The 24853-nt window shown below is 41.1% G+C and overlaps 1 protein-coding gene across 2 annotated transcripts in view; it reads right to left on the bottom strand.

The window, feature by feature from the left end:
- uqcc1.S (ubiquinol-cytochrome c reductase complex assembly factor 1 S homeolog) overlaps nt 1-19319 on the bottom strand; it is a 52561-nt gene extending 33242 nt beyond the window's left edge. The window contains 6 exon segments of one of the 2 annotated variants that reach the window (NM_001088411.1): nt 3224-3281; nt 4591-4663; nt 7634-7741; nt 8736-8843; nt 13552-13647; nt 19240-19319. In NM_001088411.1, coding sequence (NP_001081880.1) covers nt 3224-3281; nt 4591-4663; nt 7634-7741; nt 8736-8843; nt 13552-13647; nt 19240-19263 — 467 coding nt within the window. In that variant the 5' untranslated portion in view covers nt 19264-19319. 2 annotated transcript variants of the gene reach the window in all.
- Nucleotides 19320-24853: the final 5534 nt, after the last annotated feature.

Raw genomic sequence — 24853 nt, 5'->3', positions numbered from 1 at the left:
TTTATCCACATAATATATATAATACTAGACATTAAGCCCGTAAATTAACGGGCGCTAGAGCATATGTCGTCACATACCTCCCAACATTTCAGAATGGGTAACATTAGTAGGCAGGGCCCCCTTTGTAGCACTGGTGGCCAGGGGGTTAATGCTGGTGCCCAGGGGGTGTTAACATTGGTGGCCAGGGGGGTTAACATTGGTGGCCAGGGGGGGTTAACATTGGTGGGCAGGGGGGGTTAACATTGGTGGCCAGGGGGGGTTAACATTGGTGGCCAGGGGGGGTTAACATTGGTGGCCAGGGGGGGTTAACATTGGTGGCCAGGGGGGGTTAACATTGGTGGCCAGGGGGGGTTAACATTGGTGGCCAGGGGGGTGTTAACATTGGTGGCCAGGGGGGTGTTAACATTGGTGGCCAGGGGGGGATTAACATTGGTGGCCATGGGGGGGGGTTAACATTGGTGGCCAGGGGGGGTTAACATTGGTGGCCAGGGGGGTGTTAACATTGGTGGCCAGGGGGGTTAGCAGCATAGCCCTGAACACTTCACATCCCCCTGTAACCTGCTTTCTACTCCCTACTATCTTCTCCCCTCCATCCAGCACAAAGACGACATCTCGCCTCACCTCGAGCCACAAGTAGCGTGACCCCCGTCAGTAAAATAAAGATGGCGGCTGGGCTGGGCTGCAGCAAGCTCTCGCGAGCTATCGGACCCGTGGGGCACATGCGCAGTAGCGCATTTCCACGGACACAGGGACTGGACGCAGAGACACTTGGACTTTATTACATAGGATATTCAGGCTGGTCAACACTATCATAGTCATCTCTGGTCTGGCAAGTTCTACATTCAACATCTGAGTTTTAACCTTGGAAAGCAGTTTGCAGGTAAAACCAAGTCCCTGTGAGAAATATATGATGAAATAGGGGAAATCGTAATGAATCAGAAGCATCAAATGGTTCGTAATAGTTTAATGATAAGCACAACATTCCCTTTTGCTAGGAGTAGCCCCCAACTAAATTCACCAAAGACTATTGTGCTGTCTAAGACCTTTGTAAATGAAAATTTTGACCTACATTTTTGATGAGAAAGGAGGTTTCTAAAGGACGCGGTGTGATATCAGTGGCAAAAGAGAACAAGATACAACATAGCCCAAGTCCTTAATAGTGGGTAAAAATAGAACGGATGTCAAAAAATAGTTCCTTAGGAAATATATGTTTCTAAATGCACTTCAACCAACAAGAACATGCATCAAGCATGCCTATTTGTGGTTTCTGCCACATGGTCTCTGCTCAAGTGAATGATTATATGGATGGAAGAGTGCTCGCTCTCATAAGTCCACTCGGTCTTCAAGGTCAAGTAACATTTCCAGACAACCCACCATAACCCCAGAAGCAGTACAAAGTCCTGCAAAACCTGTCTGCCCGAACATTCCATATCTGCGGCTATACAGAGGGGGGATTCCAGACCTAAAGAAACAGTTTCATGGCCCAAGACATTAAAAATACTCTAGAGTTTAAATAAGGCCCCATACATTTCTTCTCAAGGCAGCCTCGGCAATCAGTTCAATTTATGATGTGCGAGCTCTTGCCGGCATGTTAGCAAATGTTTGAATGTACTTTAGCAAAGGTTCCTGTTACACATTAAGAAATATACCTTCCTTCTCCTGCAACACACTGTGACCTTTTCAATAATGCTAGATTAAACAATATTTTTTTTCGGGGGGGGGGGGGCTATTTACTTCGGAGATGAAAAGGAAAAATATTGCCGAGGCGTTAAATATTTTCACAAGCAACAAATCTGCAATTTAGGAAAATTGCATGTGGGTTTTTAAGGTGTAACTTAAATATCAGAGCAATAACTCTTCAAATCCACCGAGAACATGCAAGGAAAATCTCAACTGGGACGTGTAATTTAAACTACTTTTTAAGGAACTTAAAGCAGTTACTTCGCTAGCGTTTGGCATTTTCGTTACTTCGCAAATTCACTAACGAACGCTGGCGTAGTTTCGCTAGTGTTACTTCGCACCCTTATGCCTGGTGAAGTTTCGCTAGCGACGTAACTACACAAATTCACTAACGCGCGCAGTGTACTGAACGCTACCTTTTACGCTAGACTTCCTTCGCCACCTCAGACCAGGCGAAGCGCAATAGAGTAGATAGGGATTGCTTCAAAAAAAGTCAAATTTTTTTCTAAGTCCCAAAAAACGCTGGCGTGTTTTCTACATTATGGGTGATAGGCTGAAAAAGATCGAAAAATTTTTTGGGGCTCCCCAACTTCCCCCCTACATTTCCTGACTCATGGCAAATTACCTAGACAGTGGGCACATGTGTAGGGCAAAATAAAATTTTTATTTGATGTTTTGAAGCTTTTCTAGCCATTTGTAGTGCTGATACGTATTCCTCCATTGAAATTTGAATTTGGCGCCGTATGCAAATTAGCCTTCGCTAGCGTAACTTCACTTTACTTAGCGAAGCAACGCTAGCGCAACTTCGGAACCTTACGCTACCCCTGAGCGCAACTTCGCATTTTAGTGAATTTGCGAAGCGCTGGCGAAACTACGCCTGGCGCAACTACGAATCTTAGTGAATTTGCCCCATTGCCTCTTACAATCCCAACCCTAAACCCCCGGGTAAGTATGGAATACATAAGACGATGCAGAAAATACATCAAGATGATAGTACCATGAGACCTGTGAGTACTGACCCTCAGCCAGAATATAATATCTGGTTATTGCCCTATGATCGTAATGATTTTCATAAAGTCTAGTTGGATCCGTTTGGGAAAGTAAGTGGTGAAAGTAGAAATATTTAATTTACGATAATATGTTACAAGCAGGTGGAATCTAGACCAAACAGTCAGATCTGTTGCTTCCACCTCTATAAAAATATTAAAGAAATTGGTGCGCAGTGCCAATAACTATACCCTTATTAATCATAAAGAAAATATCAAAAAATAATTAATGAAGGGAAAAAATTACTCACAGTTCACCCCAGTCCATGGGTGCAAAAATCCAAAACAGCAAAAAAGTTTTTCTCCAAAAGTAAAGACCAAAATGAAGATAAAAAATTCAAATCATTTATTGTGAAATACAGATGACCGCCTATTGCGTTTCGTGCCTACTGGGGCACTTACTCATAGGAATCTAGACCAGTCGGATCAGACAACTGCTTCCGCCTCTACACAAAAGGGCCCATTTTATATTGACAGATACTTCATATTTTACTTACCAGACATGAAGTTGAGTTACAAGGAACCAGGAGTTTAATGTATCAGGGAGACTGCATTCTGTATTTGAAAAGACACAAACATACGTCTATAATAAAGAATTTTATGCAACTATACTTTACAGATTAAACAAAGAATTGGGAGATATATCCATTTAGTTTCTACATTCGCCACTAGTCCCATGTTCAAAAACAATACTGGTACAGCAATTCTGGTTGGTGGGACCACAAAAAAAGCGTAAAACAAAGGAAAACATAAAATCAGGGGATGTAAAACTAAGGTTAAATTGTAGGTATATAGAGATGAATATTCCTGTGTGTATTGGCCTTCAGACTGGCCTCCCCAAGAAGATTTTCCAAGCAAAGCCCCAGTTTGCATTTATACATGTGGTATTTCTTTGGTGTCCTCTAGGGGTTCATCTCCAATGATTGAACTACTGACTGGTTTCTATGGGTTACTGAAGCAGAGCCAACTTTGACCAAAAGGTCATCTCCAACATAGTTGCTCCACAGTGAATGTGTATATTTAAGTTTGACACTGGAACCTAAACATTCTTCCAACATCAGAGGAACATAAAACAGACTCTTTGTGTGGAACAGTTGTGGGATCTAATAACTGGAAATCCAAACCGACAGAAAGGCCATCTCCCATAGCATTGAGCAAATAATTCAATTAAAAAATAAAAAAAAAAGATATCTTTTCTCTGTAATAACAAACATTACCTTGCACTTGATGGAAACTAAGCTACATAAATCCATATTTGTGTCAAAACAATCCTATTGGGACATTTAATGTTTACATTTTTTATAGGCTTATGGTATGGCTATCCAAATCATGGTTCTTTATTCAGCCCCCTAAGCCTTTCGGACCTGTATACAGTTGGTCCCACAACAAAAGTTTTTGAGGTCCCCATTTCCAAAACATTTCAGAAAATGATGTCAAACCCAAATGTTTTTCTTCAAGACTTTGCAGTCAGAGAACTGACCCTTTTATTATGCTACCAAAAGTATCAACGTTTCGGGGGGGGGAAGAACCCTCCCTTCATCTTCTCGATTCCACTCCCCGAAATGTTGATACTTTTGGTAGCATAATAAAAGTGGTCAGCTTCCTGACTGCATAATCTTATGTGTGTACAGATCCGTTTCTAAATGATTGCTGTTGCTAAAGGACAAGGCCGGGCCAACGGAGGGCCAGCACCACCAGTGCAGTGAAAGTGAATTGCAGGTGTGCGGAGGAATAATTACAATTACATTTCTAACACGCATAATCAAACACAAAGGACAGATTCCCTTTAAACAACCATCATGCCTTTCCCACAGCCCTACAGAGTTCAAAATAACATATTCAGTTATATTAAGAACATACTTACTTTCAAAAAATTCATCATAATCTATTCTTTCCACGCAGCAAGTATACATGCGCAGGGCAGCAATTTTGATTTTCTGCAATCGAGACAGAAACAGAATCATAATTAGATATGAAATCATGTGAAATACAAGGAATATAAAGAACTGACTGACTGTAGGAGATGGTGGGCAAATATCACCATGAAAGTGAAGTCATTACTAGTCACTATAGTTTGCCACAAGATCAGTTAAAGGAGAAGTAAAGTTGTTTACCACTTGCGGGTGCCAAATGTTAGGCACCCCAAAGTGAATGTATTTATTTACCTGAAACCCAGGGCCGGTGCTCCTATCAGCAGAAAACTGCACCGGCCCGGGGTTATTCCAGCAAGCACCACGGAGCGATCCTCTTCCGGCTTCTCGTGGCTGCATTAGAGTGAAAAGCTGAACTTTAACTAAAAAGTCGGCTTTTTCATTCTACTGCGCTCTATTCTAATTTGCCCCGGGAAATTTGAAGAAAGAAGAAGCCAGAAGAGAAGCGTTCTGTGGCGCTCGCTGGAATAACCCCAGGCCGGGGCAGTTTTCTGCTGATAGGAGCAACAGCCAGGGTTTCAGGTAAGTCAATACATTCACTTGGTGTGCCTAACATTTGACACCCCCAAGTGGCAAATGACTTTCCTTCTCCTTTAAGGATGGCTACACATTTTAAAGATCTGCTCTCGGGCCCTCAGACCAAATTATCTTATCACAAAAAGGGGAAAATGATTGGATCACAACAATGGTAAATACAGGCCACCAGATGAGAACCACATCAACTAGATAATACGGTCTTTGATGCAACTGGATTTTTAGACCAAAAAAGGACCAAATTGTCATCTTTTATTGGCCCTTTTATGGCCACCTGAAGTCTGGTGAAAGAAGAGCAGGTGCTCCAATTGAGCTTTGTAGGTGGGGGCGGTGGCAGGCTAGAAGGAGAAATGCCAGAACTTCACAATGCTCCAGTCAGTTTCTGCCACCAGCCTATGCTCCTAAATGCATAAACGCAACTAATCATAATCTGGGCACATTCCTTGACATGCAGTCGGACATTTGACTTATGTTAGAATAAAGATGTACTCCTAGAAACTCAGGCTAATTGGCTGAGGAGTCTATGGAACCAAGTAATGAGCAGCTGGAGGATCACTGGTTTCACATTTCTATATAAATCTGCCAACAGAAATCTGGCACATGAAGCTTTAGAGCATACTCTTAATTTCAAAATTAAGATATGAGCCTGATGGCACAGGTTCACCGTGAAACCAACCGATACACTGAAAATGCCTCATTGGCCAAGGCACTGCAATCCCATGAAATATCTTGCATTTAGCAAGTGAAGCCTTCAAAATTTAGACTCTTTATGTAAATTTGAAAGCGGTCAAAGGAAAGTTCCTCCGAAGGATCTTAAGGTAGCAAAATACAGAAAAAGTGTGATTCAACACACCCAAAATGGCAAAATCTGGGCCTAACGTTTTCATTAAATCACTTAACCTTTATTTAAAAGGAGTTAAAATGTCAGCATTTAGAACATGCCAGATGCCACAAACCCACAAGGAACAGATGTTCTACAGTTTGCACACTACATACTTCATAGAGCACTGTTATTTTCTTCTTCAGTTCAAATAATAATTCTCTGGAAAAAAAATGGCTCTGGCTTCCACTTACTGATGTACATTAAGACTTTTTTTTCTTTTTGCCCTAAAATTAAGTACGTTGCAACTATTAGCGTAAATGGAAAATGAAGGCCATATTTAATGTTCCACTGGCAAAACCCTTGAACATAAATTCACATTACATTCTAGACTAACTTAGTGACTTTTAGATCAGTGATGAGTTTAATCCATCTTTGCACACCACTATCCAAATAAAGAGCAATCTGGTCAGAGTATTTTAGGTACAGAATTTCGAAAAGGAATATATAACACCACCAAGTCAGGTCAAACAGGTAAAACCTAAAGCAGGCCATCCATGGAAACATTTGCCAGTTTAGACAGGTCTTAATGTGTCAGCATTACATGATTAACTGACATTCACAAACTATTTCATACTGAGTTAAAGTCAATATATACACTATAAAAGTATCTGGGTGCCCCTTTAATTACCGGAACCATCATTAACACAGGTGCCAATGTATCATACAATAAAATTCTTGACAATTCTGTGCTTTCTACTTTGCTGCAACAGTTTGGGGAAGGCCCTTTCCTGTTTCAGAAGGATAATAAACTCCCATACATATAGTAAGGTCCATAAAGAATTCATTTTTAGAATAAGAAAACTTGACTGGCCTACACAAAGCCTTGTCCTTAACCCAACTGAACCCCAGATGCAACCTGGGTCAGATCTCCCAAACATCTGTAACCAGCCTTTCAAGTGTTCATAGAAGCAAGTCCTACAGAAAATGTTCCATCATCTAGTGCAGGGATCCCCAACCTTTCAAACCCATGAGCAACATTCAGAAGTAAAATGAGTTGGGGAGCAAGACTATCATGAAGAATGTTCTTGAGGTGCCAAATAAGGGCTGGCCATTTAGTAGTCCCTATGTAGATTCCCAACCTACATTGAGACTCTGTTTGGCATTACACCTAGTTTTTATGTAACCAAAACTTGCCTCCAAGCCTGGATTTCAAAAACAAGCTCCTGCTTTGAGGCCACTGGGAGCAACATCCAAGGGGTTGGAGAGCAACATGTTGCTCACGAGCTACTGGTTGGGGATCACTGATCTAGTGAAAAGCCTTACCAGACGAGTAGAGGTAGTTATAGCTGTAAAGAGATGCTCAACTTCATATTAATCCCCTTGGTTTTGGAATGAGATGTTGGTCAGGTAGGCATACAATATACTTTATCCATATAGTGCATATGTATCTACACACTACACCTCTGTATTGATGATGATCATTGCTTCAACCTTCCCTGGGGCTCATCTTCTATTACTACATAGCCCCTCAGCCTTAGAGCTATGCAAAAAAATAATTTGGTTGTGTAGCTTAATACACTCACTCTAAAGTGTTTACTGATCCACTTAATGCATCTCACCCATTTGTTGTACTTCAGAGGTCCGGTGAAACCCATTGCTTCAATTATTTTAGTAAAAGTTGAAACCTCTTCCTCTGATGGCTGAAGCTTGTCTTTTGTTGTCTGGTTCTACATGAAATAAAAACAGGCCTGAATAATGAGAACACTGAGGAGTTTCTATAAACATAGTTTTGACAAAATATACAATGAATTAGGCAATTCAGGATATCAGTTATGAAGACACATTATCAAAGGATAATTTGCTTCTGCAAGTGGCATGAACACTGCTTCAATGTTACCACTTTATGGTATTGGCCAGGAACCCAAAAGAGAGAGCTGTGATCAACCAGCCACCACTAAACTAACACCTCTTGGTATATTGGGAGTTTCAGAACTTGAGAACCACATCTTGAGCATCTCTTCTACAAATTGTATTGGAAACACATTCTTAAAAATTGCTCCAACAATAAGAAAGCACATTTCTGGCCAAGAGGCACCCTACTGAGACTGAAGATCCAAGAGTTATGGATGCCAGGCATCAGGGCTGGAACTAGTGGCAGCAGAGGTGTGTGGAATCCATAAGTCCTGCTTTATCAGGGTTCTCTCTGCGAAGCCATTTTGTACATATGAAGAAACTGATTTTGTTTGAAGGCTCATGTTACACGTGTCAAAGTTTCCATTTCGCAGGTAGGGGGGAATTTTCTTCCTGCATTTCTTCTGAAACTGTCAAATATATTAAGGGCTGATTTCAAAGAGTCTGTTTTTAACATTTTCACACTGTAATGTTCTGTGACAGCAGGAAAGAAAGAGAAATCAGTGCAGATAAAGTTGAGGGCCCCAACTGGTTGGAAAATAACAGTCTGCTTCATTCCGTGAACATTCAAATGTTATGGTCTATTTGCATTCAGGCAGGGTCCAGAAGTGTGTTCCACTGCTGCTGTCAACAACAACCCATACAATACCCCTGCCTTCAACAGCCCTAACATACATGTCCTATAATTATTCGCAAGCCTTTTGGACTTGTGACTGGTCAATGCAATGAATTCATGTTGTAGTTGACCATTTACGTTATTCCAACTCCAATATAGACAAACCAGGCGTGGAATCCGATAACCATTCTTACCATGTGAGTAACATGCAGAGGTCTCCATATTTGTGATGTCACGGCAGGGGTTCTGTGTACAGGTCCACGGAGTACTTCTCTCAGCTCACCCTTAGCATGACTCAGATGCTGAAAAACACCAACACACAGACAAAAACATTTTACAAAATTAATTTTGTTTTCCTTATTAATGGGAAAGAACAAGTCTACAGAGGGAGGACATTTATTTAGACCTCTGGCCACACTGTGCAACAATGCAGAAAACGACCCATCCTGCCCACTGTTACTACAGTCTGCCCCCACTATGAAGGTCTGAATAGGTTCACCCAGAAGTTCTTATAGAAGTTCCTGGTGAGTCCATACTACACCTCTCTCAAGCTGGTCACTCTTCTTTTCCTTTCTGTTCTGCCCCATTTGCTGTCCATTGGCCCATAACCAACCTCCTTCTAATTGGTGCACACTTCAAAATTATCTAAATTCTAGGGAATAGCTCACAATATAAGTTAGGGTTATATTACATGGTTAGCACTGAGTATGTTCAGAAATATCTACTGTTTTCATCATTTACTTTTTTTAAGGCAAGTCTTTGCAATATGTAGGAAGAGTATACAAGATATGCAGTGGGGGGGTCTGGTCAATTGGAGGTTACAAAAAACAAGTCACCAGGAGTTTTGCAGAAAACAGGAATAAGTTAATCGCAATATCCACAGCGCCCTCGGTATATAAAGCTATGAAGATAACCCAGACTGAGTATAATTCACAGCAAAGAATTAGTAGTAAGCCGTTTACTGGTCTAGTAAATGTATAAATAACAATAGTTAATGGGTTGTTTGGTTGTGGGTTACAGGTGTCCTGGAAAGACTGTAAAGCAGGCTACACAACAAGACAAACCACAATTTCTTTAACAAAGTTCCTGGGGCTCACAAACCAGAATTTCTTGATCCTTTTCATGGACATGCTATATAGAAACCAAAAAAACTCTAGCAGGAATAAAGAACATTCAACTCTTATTGTGCAGGATGCGCAACTAAATTCCCAACTTGGCCAATATAGCCCCTCAAAAGGACCAGAGGTTCTTTATTTATACCTCTCCTACTTTCTTTTCAATTTCTACTCTCTGAAAGACTTTTTGGTGTTCTACAGGGATAACATCAAGATTCTTCTCAACGTGGATGAAGAAAAATTGTGACTCATACGTTACGTAGTAGTTATTAGTATGGCAGTGTAGTGAATTCCACTTAAACAGCTTTGTACCAATCCAAGAACATGAAAAGTTGCAATTATGCCACGGTCGTCCTGTAGTTGACGGCTTGTACATACATGCTAAAATTACTGAAGCCACCCTCTCCACCTAAATCAATACCTATCTTCTTGCCCAAAAGACATCCACCCCCCCATAGCCATAATTTAAAAAACAAAAACCGTGCAGATTTAAGTCCAAGTATTACACTGCACTCATAAATTGCCGTCTATGGCTTAAACATGGAATAAAGCATTTCGGTGCAAATGCTTAGGTATCCATACTTTGGTATGGGACCGATATGCCACCTTGACTGCGAAATAATCACTTTTTGTATGACTGCCGAGGAGACGGGAACTGCAAATTCCAATCAACTAGCAGTAGTATCCTGTGAACTGAAGGCCTTGTGCATTGAGGCTTCTCTATCCGGCTCTGCATCTCTGAAGCCAGATTTCTTTACTGTCTGTGGTTTGCCTATAGAAGAGAATGTCTCTGAAAGGAATAGCAGGGAGCTGATCCCACAATAGAAGACTGTTCCCCAGCCATGTACTGTGTTCGAGCACTTGCCAGTAAAACTTTCAGTATCAAAACAATCTCTGTGGGTACCAGCGCTCTCACTACACAGCAACCCATGATATATAGGTCATCTTCTCGGGGCTGCTGGCGCCTGGCCTTCCCGTGTCATAGCGCTGGCAGCGACGCTTCACGCCATGCCGTGTGCTTTTCACGGTTATATGCTTTTTTTACATTACACGCCTGCACTTTTGGAGATATTTTACATTACTAACATAGGATAACTCTATAAACAACGGCATTGGAATTTCCTCTAAAATAATTTCAATGCTGAGATTTTGCAGCTGACTTTGCAGTGATTTATGAAACATATTTCTTACTATTTATGTACTTTTGCCTGATTAAGTGTCATTTGAAAACATCTGGGGATCATTGAGGTATTATGCCACGAACAGACTTCCACTAGGATCTTAGTTAGTGCTGGATAATAAACACAGCTGTGGATCTTTAATGCCATTCCCCCATGCATTCATTTGTACCAGAACATATGTAAGGAAAAGTGCTTGAATGTCAGATTTATGAAGATATTGGAGACATAATGGAAATGGCCAGATGATATGCGTATTTGTGCAAATTTAGGGTTAAAATGACAGTGGTCAAGAAACTGTAATATTAAAATCAAGGACGGTTCAGGCCCACACCCCCAAACTGTCCTAGCTATGTCCAGCCACACCCATATCACCCACACCGCTCACTTTGCAATAAATTCTGGGATTGTCCTACCTAAACGGAGACCATTAGGTATAGGTAATGAAATAAAAACCTATAAAGCTCTAGTAACTTTCAGCAATCAACGATTTCAAGCCTCCATCTAAAGCTTGCCAAACAGTTGAAGATATTGGGGAAAGGTCCGATTGTTTGTCAAGGTTACCTGATATGCCCACATTGAGGTGGGCAATACTGGGCTGATCCGATTGTTCACCCTAGTACTCAATGACTGGATTACAACAAAAGATGGTCAGAGTGAGGACTGTATCAACAAGCCGCGTGGTCCTCGCTCCGGAGATATTTTCAAACCTGTCTGATCAATATCTGGCGAGATGTAGCAGATACTCCTAACAAAATCCAAGATTTGAAGGCCTGGATCATTACTTCTATAGAGATGCTGATCCTTTACGATGGTTCGATAAGTTCAAGCCTCGGTGAAACAGTAAGGACAGGGCTGCCTTGCTACCACTGGAATGAGACCCAGGAGCTACTGACTTTTGAATGCTCATTAAGGGGCATATTTTTGCACTCCTTAGGGCTGTGGAACTTGCATCCAGGGTCATAACAAAGGTCCCTAGGGTTTTCGAGAAAAACTGACCCATAATGTAGCAAACCTTTTCATGATATTACAAATAACATATTACTGTATCAAATTAAAGCTCTACAACTAATTGTAATACCTGCCCCCTCAACTCACTCGGCCAAAAGGAACAAAGTCATCTCCATTTCTAGGAGGATGCAAACAATGTTCCAAACAGCTGTCCGCTGTGCTTCTTTGCGCTTACGCTTGTGGGGGCCAGCGGGGAGGGGGGTCCAGGTGACGCGTGTTCACAACTTGGTATGACATATAGGAAAATCATTATAATAAATTGCTGTAGTAAAAAAGAACAACATACCCCTAAATAGCTATAATATGGATAATAGACATATCAGCACAATCTCTTTTTCCCCACAGTTATGGAAAGAATGTTTTTCCCCCAGTTTGATTTTCATTTCATTTTTAGAAACCTCACATACGGATCATCAAAAGGAGCTAAAATAAGATTTATTTTTTTCTGGTATCCATGATGTTTGAGGAATATTACAGTGAAAACATTACTGACCTTTAAACAGCAAAATATTTTGTACAGTTTCTGCTGCTAAGTAACCAAGGTTATTTTCAATAATCATCCATGCACAAATCTTTTGAGACGTAGCAGGTGCCATGCTTTCGTATTTATGGCCAAAATGTGGAGCTGGTGCCACCGGTGACCCCCACTTTTAGGTGTAAAGGGGAACTTAAGTGCAAAAAGAAAGCTTTGCATAGTGCTAGAAGTCTGGATATAGTTTATGTCAGGTGGATAATGATGAGATGGTCCCCATGGAACTTACAGTGATCTTGTACAGTACTTATCAGCACTTGGCCACCTAATGTAGCCTAGCTGGTTCAATGCTATATTGTGAAGGCTGCCCAAAATGATATGAGCATATAAAGAAAATTTTAGGCGCAGTAGTACTTCAAGCCTGACATTTCAGGCCCGTCTGGGCCTTTTATCAAGGCTTGAAACATTGCCCTTTTTGCGGATATACATGGGCTTAATAAAACACAGACTTCACTAAGCAATATGTTGGTGTGCATTTTGGATTTCTTTCTACATGTATCCATTACCCCATGCAAGGGAGGGGTCTTCCGGTAGAGCACCCAGCACTTTCATTGAAGTGATCACTAATCAGGTAGAGCACTCCGCTATTGTGTTGCATCTATCTGGTTGTTGACCTGTGTGACCACCAAAAGAAGTCTTGATCCCTGGTGAGGAATCTGAACATAGACTCATTACTTGGATAAAACAAGTATCAGATACCAATGGTCACATCAGAAGCTGCTGATAAGTCCAAGATTGTAGAGGTCTTAGGAGGATTTTGCTGTGCAAATATTCCAAGTGCCCATTACTTTGGCCCATACCCTAATCCTTCCATAATGGAGAGGAAAGTTAGAAAATGAAAGCACAAATCTCATTGGTTACTAAGTGCAAAATTTCCCTTTGCTCCTTAACATGCTTGTCTGAATGATGCGTAGGCAACGGGACAGGTAATGACTTATGTGCTGCCATGCCCCTCATGAATACAGTGCTGACGAATGCAGAAAGCGAAGTATTCATGGGGAAGACACAGGTCTTTGTTCTCCAGTTTGGACCTACGGCTATTCGGAGTACAAGTGCAGTATATGTTGGCTTGCGCCTGATTTTTGCACCCTGGCCTGTTTTTTTTTAAATGAGCCTTTATTTGTTATCCATACAGGAGTCTGACAAAAAAGACAGCAGGTGTGCCTAGACTTACCTGGCCAGTGCTGTACCGTGCTGCCACACAATGGATGGGCACAAAGGTGCTCTGGGGTAATGCACTGCAAGCTGCTATCTGCGTGTTTATTCGCATCTAAAGGGTTTAAGAAAACAAGACAAGAAACAGATTAATAATCAATCTCTGTTTGGTAAGGCTAGAACAAACACATTAAATGGAAATACTTACAGTAAAAGAGAAAAAAATGCCCTAAATATGTAATTTATCATTCTTATTGGGTACATATTATCGGCTATGCTGATCTCACAATATCATGTTCTGCATCATACTCAAAGTTAAGTCAAAGGTGAACAACCTCTTTAAGAGGAGGCATCAAAGAGTTGAAAGATCTTCTAACACCGTCTTCACTTACCAAGCAAACAATTCATACCTTTCCATATACCCCCCACCAATTGCCCCCTCAATCTGACTTACTAAAAAATGTGCCTGGGTGTGCCAAGGACAGATAAGGTATTATGTTTTATTTTCAAATTTTGGGAATAGCTGGTTACTCTTCAAATAAGCAATACTTAAGGTGACCATAGACGCACAAATAATATCGTACAAAACTAATTTTCGTATAATATTCCGCGCATGTATGGTGGGAAACGAGCTGACTGATATCGGCATAAGACTTGGATATCGGCTGGCTTGTCAATCAGGCTGGACAGAAAATTTTGATCAGGCGCCTTTGAAGGCACCCAAACATTGGCCTTTGTTAGTGCTGTATCTTCAGATACAGGTAGAATTCTATTGTTTCTACCTACATATATGATGATTCAGCTCTACACGTGTGTATTGAAACAAACGATCTTTCTTGGAAAGATCTTTTCCGAGAAAGATCGTAATTCTTACATCTATGGCCTTCTTTAAGCTGGCCATACATTGGCAAATATAAGCCAATACTTTGACCCCTTTAGACTAAGTTGGCAGTTTATCTGCCCATGTAAGGGCACTTTCCAACTGCCTCTCCGGCAGAAATCTGTTCGATTCTATCTTGTAGGTATTGTACATAAACACCCAAATCCTTGAGGGTCCTACAGCAGTCATTGGGTTTGCAGTTTCTAGTGGTATGTCACGAAGTCAACAAGGAAGGAAACAGGAGTCTAATATACTGCTCCTCCTCCACAGCATCCTTGTCCTTTAAGGAAAAAGCTCACCGTAACATATCATGGTGTATTCTGAGCTACACAAAGTTAAAATGTTACGTAAGCCACTATAACTGCTGTGTGTGTCTGAATTCACCCTATTTACACAGGAAATATTTCACTGAATTGCTGACCAAGTGCTTCTATATAATAGGTTATTTATTCACTATACAGGTTTGGGATCTGTTATCTGGAATGCTTAGGACTTTGCGGATAAGGGCTTTTTTTTCCTGTACTCTGCATCACTGTAACTCATCTACTAAAAAAACATTTAAATTTAAACATAAACCACATTGGATTTTTAGGCCTCCAGTAGGGATTCGTGCAACTTAGATACCATTAATTACAAGATACTGGCTTATTTATACAGAGAAAATGGTAACAATAAAAAATGAAAGAATAATCTGTTTAAAATGCATTCTGTGGCAAATGGCCTTGCCATAATTCGGAGCTATCTGGATATTGAATTTCCAGAGAAGGGATTCTAAATACTATATAATAATTAGCCTATAATAAAATTAACAAGTTGCCCAAAAAGGTAAACGGAGATCTTGAGCAGTCTGGGTGCCATACAAGTCTTTTGGGAGGCCAAAAGGACCTTGCTTTAGAGCAGGCGTCCCGAGCCTTTTTTACCCGTGAGCCCCATTCAAATTTAAAAAGAATTGGGGAGCAACACAGGCATGAAAATTCCTATGGGGTGAGAAATAAGGGCTTTGATTGGCTATTTAGTAGCCCCTTTGTTGACTGGCAGCCTACAGGAGGCTCTACTTGGCAGTATACTTAGTTTTTATGCAATTAAAATTTGCCTTCAAGCCTGGAATTCAAAAATAAGCCCCTGCTTTGAGGACATTGAGAGCAACATCCAAGGGGTTGGAGAGCAACATGTTACTCACAAGCTACTGGTTGGGGATCACTGCTTTAGAGAGTAAGGATATACAAATTAAAGAGCTACCATTTTACATAAGCAAACATTTTAGAACTAGAACCGATTCACAGCTACAACTGGACATTGTAGAAGAGAAGGCAGGAAGGGCCCTGCTCGAGGGGCTTACAATCTAAAGCAATGCTACCATTTTTAATTCTTTTCTGAAAAATACATATAGAAAACGTTGAAATTAGATTCTTGTCGTGGGAGCACAACAAATGAAAGTAAAACTTCTCAGAAATAGCGGAATATTCCATGTACTGGAATTCATACTGATTACCTGTTTGTGCTTTATCATACCCGAGTTACTTGTTCAAACATCTATATATTTCAAGACTGCTGGGAGGAATTCTCTTCTGTAACGACCCTCAATAAAAGCTCAGTGAAATGGATTTTTAAAACAAAAAGAAGCTAATCTAGATTTGCCACCTGACCGTATATAGCTGGATTCATGAATCTGATTTGCTTAATGCCCTGCTAGAGAAACAAGTTTGTACAGAACAACGGCTTTGACAGAGTCTTTGCCAGAAGCAACATCCGGCCTTTTGAACACAGGATTCTTCCGCGCCCTTTTCATCATATGAAAGCTGTTGACGTATGTGCAATGCCACATGTCACCTTGGATTATTCACGATTCAGTGACACCACAATTCTTTTCAAGCATACATGCAAATGCAGTTTGTTTCTAGAATGCTCTCCTGAAGACCATGAAACATTCTCATTTTCAATGCAGGCGCACTGGCAGTGTAGTCAAAGAATAGACTGTTTATAAAGTGCCACATCCATACGGTATCTTGGAAAATCTACTCAACGGCTTAATTTGCCTCTCAGTCAGCAGAAGACATCTGGGCACACACGTGTATTCATGCATAGACTCAAGAGATGAGGGGATTGATAAACAATCACAATAAATTCGAAAAATTTTACATTTTATAAATGATATTCTACATTCTCTTGGTGTTCCATGAGGCTCTCAGAAGATACACTGTCACTGGGGACTGTGCAACTGAAACTTGGCAAAATCTCTTAGGACCTGTAGCCAAATACTCAGGGTCTTGCAGGGTCACATTCCACCTGTCGCCAACTGATTTACAACTGTTGGAGTCTCATAGGCGACTCTGGATCTGATGGTTGGCCATAAACCTATTTGCTCCCTGAGATGAATGGAGAAGGGACTGTCAGATCATTAAAGTCCCAGATGTCGATGGGACCCCTCCGATGGTTAATACTACTGTAATGCTCTTCCTGGTGCTATATAATACATGATCATGTGTGTGGAGGTATGTGGTAGCAATCATTATGCACTAAGTCTCATTTACGACCTCAAGCACAGTTGCTTTCCCGCGAAATCTCCCCTCAATCAGTTGTGCTTAAAATCATAATCAAAACGCACCCCTTGTACTTCCATATAATTATACGTTGCACCCACTGCATTCCTGTTCCGAATCAGCCTTTGATGCACCTACTGACAAACAAACATTTAAAATCAAAGGGGTGGTTCACCTTCCGATGTTTTTTCCAGTTCATTTGGTTTCAGATTGTTCACCAGAAATGAATCACTTTCTACGGTATTTTCTATTTGTGACTGTTTTAAAACCATAACAAATTGAAAGCAATTGCAAAAAAAAGTCTTTATTTTATTAGTGGACTACCTGAAAACATCTGAACTGAAAAAAAAAAAAAAAAAAGTGTTTGGAAGGTGAACAACGCCTGTAAATAAACCAAAAAGCACACTCGTATTATTACAGGGAGATAGGGCATCATTTAAAAAGCTTAAAATGATCTGCTTAAAACGATGGATTCCCGTAAAGCTTTTGGGATCCAGCTTGTGACGTCACATTTTCTGGAAATTGTAAACAACCATCCCATTTCTGATCTTATTTTTTCCTATTTGCATGAAATTATAATTTCTACCGGCCACATGACAACTGTATTGAACCCCACTACTTTACAGTTGGAGGATCTAAATCATATTGAGGTCCACACAGGATTATTAACATGTCATAACGGACTGTCTGTTCCTCTTCTGCTGTTTACACTTGTTTTGGCCCTTACACTTCAAGCATTGAGCGGATATCTTCAGTGTGCCGGGTCGTCTGGGCGCCCAATCATGCACAAGAAAGCGAGGCAGGGGCAGAGAGCTGGCCGGCTGGGTTGCCTATGGCACCCAGCTGGCTTGGCCTGCCTCTGCTTACAATAAAGCAATATTAAAGGAGAATTCATTGTCCAATAATCTACATAGTCTCCCCCTCGCATACGTGCTTACCCCTGAAAAGAGCCGCCATCTTCCGGCTCTTTGGTATTCTTCGGCTCATCTTCCTTCCCTTTGGCAATTTCCGGCACTTTTGGCGCATGCGCAGTTGCTACGAACCGGAAGACTGCTCCAACTTTGCATGCGCCAATATGGCGCTCACTTAACAAAGAATACCAAAGGGTCGGAAGATGGCGCACATGAGCTCTGCTGCTCTTACTCTGCACCTCCACGAGAATAATGGATTAGGGGCATTTGCAGGGGTAATCACCTATGCGGGGGGTAGAGTTCTGCGCAGAATCAATTTCTAAGACACCGCATATTTACCCACTTTGATCCGCAACCCGACCCAGACCAGCAACTGCCTTATCTGCAACCTGCTGACCACCTTCAAACAGGAAGTAATGTTGTTGCAAACTGGAAGTGACATCAAAAGTGGGTCGGGGACAGAAACAAGTTTTGTCAAATTTTAAAAGGACTAAAATCTAGACAATATAACATAAGAAATTTAGATGAGACCAGCAAAACACATCTATACCTGCAGCTGTACATCCTACTGATTGTGCCAGGTACCCGCTTTTTTGCGGGTAACCCGTGGGTACCCGACCCGCTACAGGACTCTAGTGGGGGGGACTATGTCGAGTTCTCTTTTAAAAGGGCTGTTCACCTTAAAGTCAACTTTGAGAACGGTGTGGAGAGCGACATTCTGAGACAATTAGCAATGGGTTTTCAATTCTTATTACTTGCGGCTTTTGAGTTGTTTTTAATTCAGCAGCTCTCCAGTTTGCCGCCGCCGCCATATGGTTGCTAGGGAAGGAACAACTCTAGCAACCACACACTGATTTAAATTATATGAATAGGAGAGGGACTGAATAGAAAAACGAGGAATAAACAAAATCAGTAACAATACATTTGGAGCCTTTGGCTGTGCCAGATCTGATACTGTAATAAAGGCGGTTTTATCACTACATGGGAGAGCTGCAATTTACTATAGAGCGTTTGGTTTTTTAGACGGGGTCAGTGAAGCCCACGTCAAAGCTGGAAAGAGTCAGAAGGCCAATAATTAAAAGAAAAATAAAGGCCAATTGAAAAGTTGCTCAGAATGAACCAACTAAAAATGAATTTAAAGGTGAACCACTCATTTAATCTCTAAACCCAGTGAATCAAGTCCAGGAGCAGCTCCCAGTGACTCCCCATTGATTAGAATGAGGACACAGGGTCACCTTGTTAAGTAACCACCAGTTCCCCACACACATCCCTCCAGCGTCTTTCAACGTGAGGCGGATACGTAGCTCCATGGACCGTACCACTATGACACGCACGTTGGGGGGGGGCGCGGATAAAAACATCGTTAATTTACTTACTCCTAATCTGACGAGCGCTGCCATAGTGACGCCGGAGAGTTTACTCGCAGACGCGGAGCCTATCTCATCGTCTCATACTGAACTTGAAACACTTCCGATGGGTTAAAGCGTCACGCATCCGCCCCTTTTCTCTCAGATCAGGGCCGGCGATTGTCCGCCATCTTGTGACTGGCACGGGTTTTGTAGTTTGGAGTTTTAAGAGCGCGCTGAGAGGAAATCTTGGCGCAGCACTGCTAATAGGATTGGTTTAGAGACCATTATAAACGTAATATGTATTTTGAAGGGGATATTAGGCAGGTGTCGCCTGTGTAATGGATATTTGGGGTGTGGAGGCAACTGAGGGGAATTAGGGCAGAGACAGACATGGGGCTCGGGTTGCCTTGACGAGGAAACTTTGGGCGACTTTGGAAAACAAAGCTCTCAGAGTGCCGTCCCGCCTACGATTTATATTGTAGCCAGCGGGGAGGCAGTTCGGGGAGATCAGTCACCCCAAAGAAGAGGAGATTTATTACCAGAAGACATCTCCCCGAAGCCAGGGGCGATCCCGGCCCCTCCGCCACCTGAGGCAGTTGCTGCCTCCCCCATGCACTTATTTTTTTTGCGCCTGAGGGGGTCCACGAGGGCGGTAGCGAGAGCCAGTACGCTAGAGCAGAGAGCCTAACTGCGTTTGTATGCTAGAAGAGCCGAATTCCCTGTTTGAAAACCGGAAATTCGGCTCTTAAAGTACCTGGAGCAGCATATTTGCCGCCCCTGGTACCTAGTGGGGCCTGAGACGACAGCCTCAACTCGCCTCATTGACAAAGCGCCCCTGCCCGAAGCCGCTTGTGTCTTTTTCTTCAGGTTTTGTGACAAGTAGAGTGACTGGGTGTTGTTGATTTGGGGTCCCCATACTTTTGGGAATGATACTTTTTATATTGAGGCTGCAAGGCCCATTACCTCAGGGACCACCACACTCCCAGACTTTTTTCCCACCCAGGGTCGGACTGGCACGAGGGGCCCCCGGGAAAAAACCCAGTGGGCCTCACCAGCCCAGATCCGCACCCAGAAATAACTTTGTGCTGCGCAGCGTGCCATTGTGTCAGCTCAGCAAGGGAGGCCAGAGTCAGCCCCGGGCCCCCAAATCTGACCAGGTCCCAACACCTGTTAGGTTTGCCACCCAGCCGGTAAAACGCTTGCCAGGGCTGTTATTACAGATTTACCAGCAATGTAGCTGCCGGTAAATTTGTAATACCACTAACAAAAGCCCTTGGCCCATCCCCAATCTGCTTAAAATTTACCTTTTCTCAGCCTTCTGGCCATCGTGTGATGTGGATCCACCCAAATTTACATCACAGCTTGCCCCTTTTATGTCACAGCCCACCCTTTTGTTCCTACCACCAGCACGAACCTGCAGTGTTTGCCCAAAGTTCAACCCGTCTGTGTGTTTCGGGTCAGTCCACATAGTGACTGGTTTCTATAAATTACTGGAATTCAGAACTGCAGTGGCCATAGTCCTGGTTAGTATTTTCCTTGCCCAACCAGCACAAATAATAAATCCAAATATTAATAATAGGAAATAAAGTTTAGGTAGGGAGACTAGTAATTTTATTCTCAAAAAGATGACAAATCTACTTAGTGTCTGATACACAACAGTATCTGATGGCTGGTGTATTTTATGCTTGTAATGCATATTAGAGACCCTTGCATGGAACAAGCCCATGAATAGCAAAACAGAAGACAGGAGCAGCCAAGACTGCCAGTGGTGGTTTACCATTAGTTGGTTGCCCAGACCCAACACTTTAGAGTTGGGTGTGACAGGGATGTGGAGGGGCACAGTCCAGGGCCCATGCAGTATTTAATCCACCCCTAACACTGCCATAGTTCATCAGAACTGTTAACGAGGAAAACACAAAATGCTCTGAGTGACCTGGATCCACACCAAAGTACGAATTATTCAACTTATTCCACCAGCCTAAAGTTTTAGCTTCTCAATAGCAGCAGTGATCCAAGACTTCAAACTTTTCACAGGGGGTCACCATCTTGGAAAGTGTCTCCCTCAAGTGACCCCACTAGAAGTATTTAGGATAGTGTTTCTCTGTGGAATGCCCTATACCCTTTCTAACAGAAGTATAATGTTCCAATAGCTATTTCAGTTCCAAAGTGTTTGAAGGTTAAAATATAGTTTATGGCCCTCTAGTGTCTATACATATATTCTTAAACAGACCACTTCCCATGAAATGTCTCATTCAACACATTTCTTTACAAAGCTTTGTAAGGGTAATGGCACAAGTGGAGATTTGTCGCCTGAGGGAAATCTGCTCTACGGATCTCTTGAAAATACCTTTTACTCTGGTATTGGTGTGAATTGATGGGGGTAAAACACATGAGAGCAAAACTCCCAAGAGCAAGACAGATACCTCCTCACACAGCAAGAATTAAATGCAATCACAATTCATTACTCTTAGCACAGCCTTTAAGGACAAGGGTTGTTCTAGTCAATGGTTGTTCTTTGCCTAGGTGTGATGGTTAAAATATCTACATCTTCTACAGTATGTTCCCCTAAAAGTGTGGTAAATCCAAAGAACTTCTGAACATGTGATACATGTAGTAGTTGACCTGCAGGTTATATCTACAAACTTTTCTGCTTTATGCTCCATACACAAACCTACCCATAATATTAGAAATTGTTGCAGCCTTGCCATTCTTGTGTACTTCAGGGCATTCCATTTCATCCAAGATCCAACAATAATGAACTAATACTAGCACAACAAGAATCACCTGTCACAAATCTTCCCAAAGAAAACCCAATCATGGTTGCATCTCTGTCGGAATATGATTTGGGGCTTGCCAAAATATTCTACATTGTGAGGAAACATACTGTTAGAAGACTTGTAGGAACATCATTGCCACACTGCTCTATCACTGCTACTCTCCCTAATGCAGAAAAGAGCTTTAAAAACTCCATATCTCATGCATTCACCTTTTTCTTAGATATTTCCAATCTACTTTTGATGGTGATGGAGTCATTTTGGCTTGGGGTCCTACTGAGTGGGACTGAAGTTAAAATAAACCAGCTTTTTATATTTTTTAAATGTTTTAACTGGGTCCTAGGTGCTGTGTCTAATACCTCTACATTTAGAAGCCCCTGTGAGAACTTTTTTATGCAGTTTTAAAAGTAAAAAGGTGCTCGTGTTCGTTATATAAAGGTTGATGCTAAGGGGGCTGAAAAACTTCCAACCACTGAAACATGCACGCTAATGTTGTAACAGCCTAGTTACCTCTAGCAACAAATCAGATGTTTGCTTTTGTTGTTCTAACTACAGAACACCAATTAATGGTAACTGTTGATAGGTTGCTATGGGCTACTGCTCACGAAGAACATTTTTCACCTGTTACATATGTTTTAAATGAATGACTGTGTCATCACAGACAACAGTGACTAGAAGCAGACCCATATATGTATATGTTTAACATATATGTTTACATTTTGGGCAACACCAGAAGTTCATAAAATTTAAACCTTAGGAGGACTAACAGCACAAAGCCTATTCATTCCTCAGTGAACATCATTCAGTTTAAAATCTGCTGTATCCAAAAGCACAAATTCATTAAAAAGAAATGAAACCGTCATGTAGATTTAAGACACAATAACGAAAGGTCATCACTGACAACACCACCGTACAAGCGCAGATTTAACATAAACAAGAATGTTGAAATAAGTTGGGAAAATGAAATATACTTAGAAACAAAATTGATTCAGAATGTAACATTTTCCAGCCTGTGGTTCTACCGTGTGTACAAATTGGCAAACTGCCTCATTCAAACATGTGAACTTTGTAAAAAGGTACATTGTTAACTTTCTTCTTCCTAGACAGCAAAATTTAAAATGTGCTGCCGAAATGTCTGCCAGAAGATAAAGAACTTTATAATGTGGTCAATGAAACTTAAGAGTAAAAGCAGAGCAAATGAGTGATGAGGTCAAACCTAGTGAAATAATGTTTCTGGTGAAGAAGAAACCATTATTCCTTCTTTCAGAATATTATTGACATTGCTGCAAATTATCTTTTTTTGCTGCGGGAGCAGATATTGAGAATTTCTAAATAGAAAAATGTTTTTGAAGCTTTGGTAATGGGTGAAAATCGGTGGGTTTTTCCATTCTACATGCGTAGACTGGCAATGTCCCAGGCCAAACTCACAGTTCCTGCTAAAGGTTGGTCTGTAAAGGTAAATGTATTGATTTCCAATGGTATGAACTTTTCTTTGTTTTGTAAGTATCTTATACACAGCAAGTGATGTTGACAACTAACAAGACTCACTGAATGTTCTCTTCTTTGTTACCTGCAATGGGGCAGGTGACTTTAACCCAGAATCATTTTGAATCAAACCCCTTAGATTACATCTTTATGAACTTCTGTAGAAGATCGTCTGGTTTTAGTTGCTGAATTTCTTTACATTCAGAATGTTGAGATTTTTGTAATTTATTAATTTTAGAAATTCGCCTTCAGAAAACTCGGCTTCAGAAACCTTCAACATCACGAGATCTCAAATTTGATTACATCTGTCTTCTAATGTTGGAGTATGGCGATGGAAGCATAAGAGAGAATTGCAATTCATTTTATGTTGATTTCATTCTCTTTTTTTTTTTCCTATTCCTTGAGTAATTTACTATTAAATAATTGTTACATAAAGGTGCCTTACAATGCAACAGGAGAGATATTCTTAGATTTATTGACCATAACTGTCTTAAAGACCACAGATAAAGCAAACTGGTTAGATTATGTTTACTGAATGGATCAAAATGTCAAATCCTGATATTTCCGGTAGGACCAGAATGCTCAGGACTTGGAGTTTTCCATAATTTGGATCTCCGTAGCTTAAGTCTGCTAATGTAAACATTAATTAAAGGAGAAATAACCTCCAGTAACAAAAGCCCCCCTTAACTGCCTGCCATTGCCACTTTCCCTTTCCCTGTGCATTAGTCAAAAAGAAGCCCCTGAAAAAAAACCTGAACCTAAAATGTAGAACCGTGCAGCAAATTTCCCTGGCACAGTTTAAGACAATTCCTGACCAGGCCCAACTGTGCATGCTCCTGCAGGCTTCATGTCGGCGAAGAGACATAAAAGAATACGAAAGGGCAAAAGATGATGCCTGGGATCTTAGTTCTTAGTTCTCCTTTAAGCCGAACAGAATTGTTTTGCCTCTGATAAGGATTAATTGTATCTTATCTAAAATTAAAAATGTAAGCTTCCCGTAATTCGAGCTTCCTAGATAACAGGTTCCTAGATAACAAAACCTACCTAACATTTCTCAGTTTACTTGTGCTCCTGGTGTTGCCTGTTTTCCATTGAATGTAGATGGTGTCTTAGAAAGTTGTTATATTTTTTATGTTATGTAATAACTCAATGTCATAGTTATTGTGTCAATTAACTTTTGGTCATAAAATATGCTTGTTTTGAAAAACTAATAAAAATTACAGTCCAAAAAAAAAAAATGTAGATGATGCAAATGATGTAGCATTTACATTTTTGGCTTGTATTAGTTTTACAGACTTTTATGGTGGACTAACGAATAGATTTAGAAAATCAAACATTTAAGGCTTCCAACAAAATGTATTTTTTAAATATTTTCATTGGAT

Source organism: Xenopus laevis, chromosome 9_10S, assembly GCF_017654675.1.
Source record: "Xenopus laevis strain J_2021 chromosome 9_10S, Xenopus_laevis_v10.1, whole genome shotgun sequence".
Classification (NCBI taxonomy): Eukaryota; Metazoa; Chordata; class Amphibia; order Anura; family Pipidae; genus Xenopus; species Xenopus laevis.
This window is presented reverse-complemented; position numbering and strand designations above follow the sequence as displayed.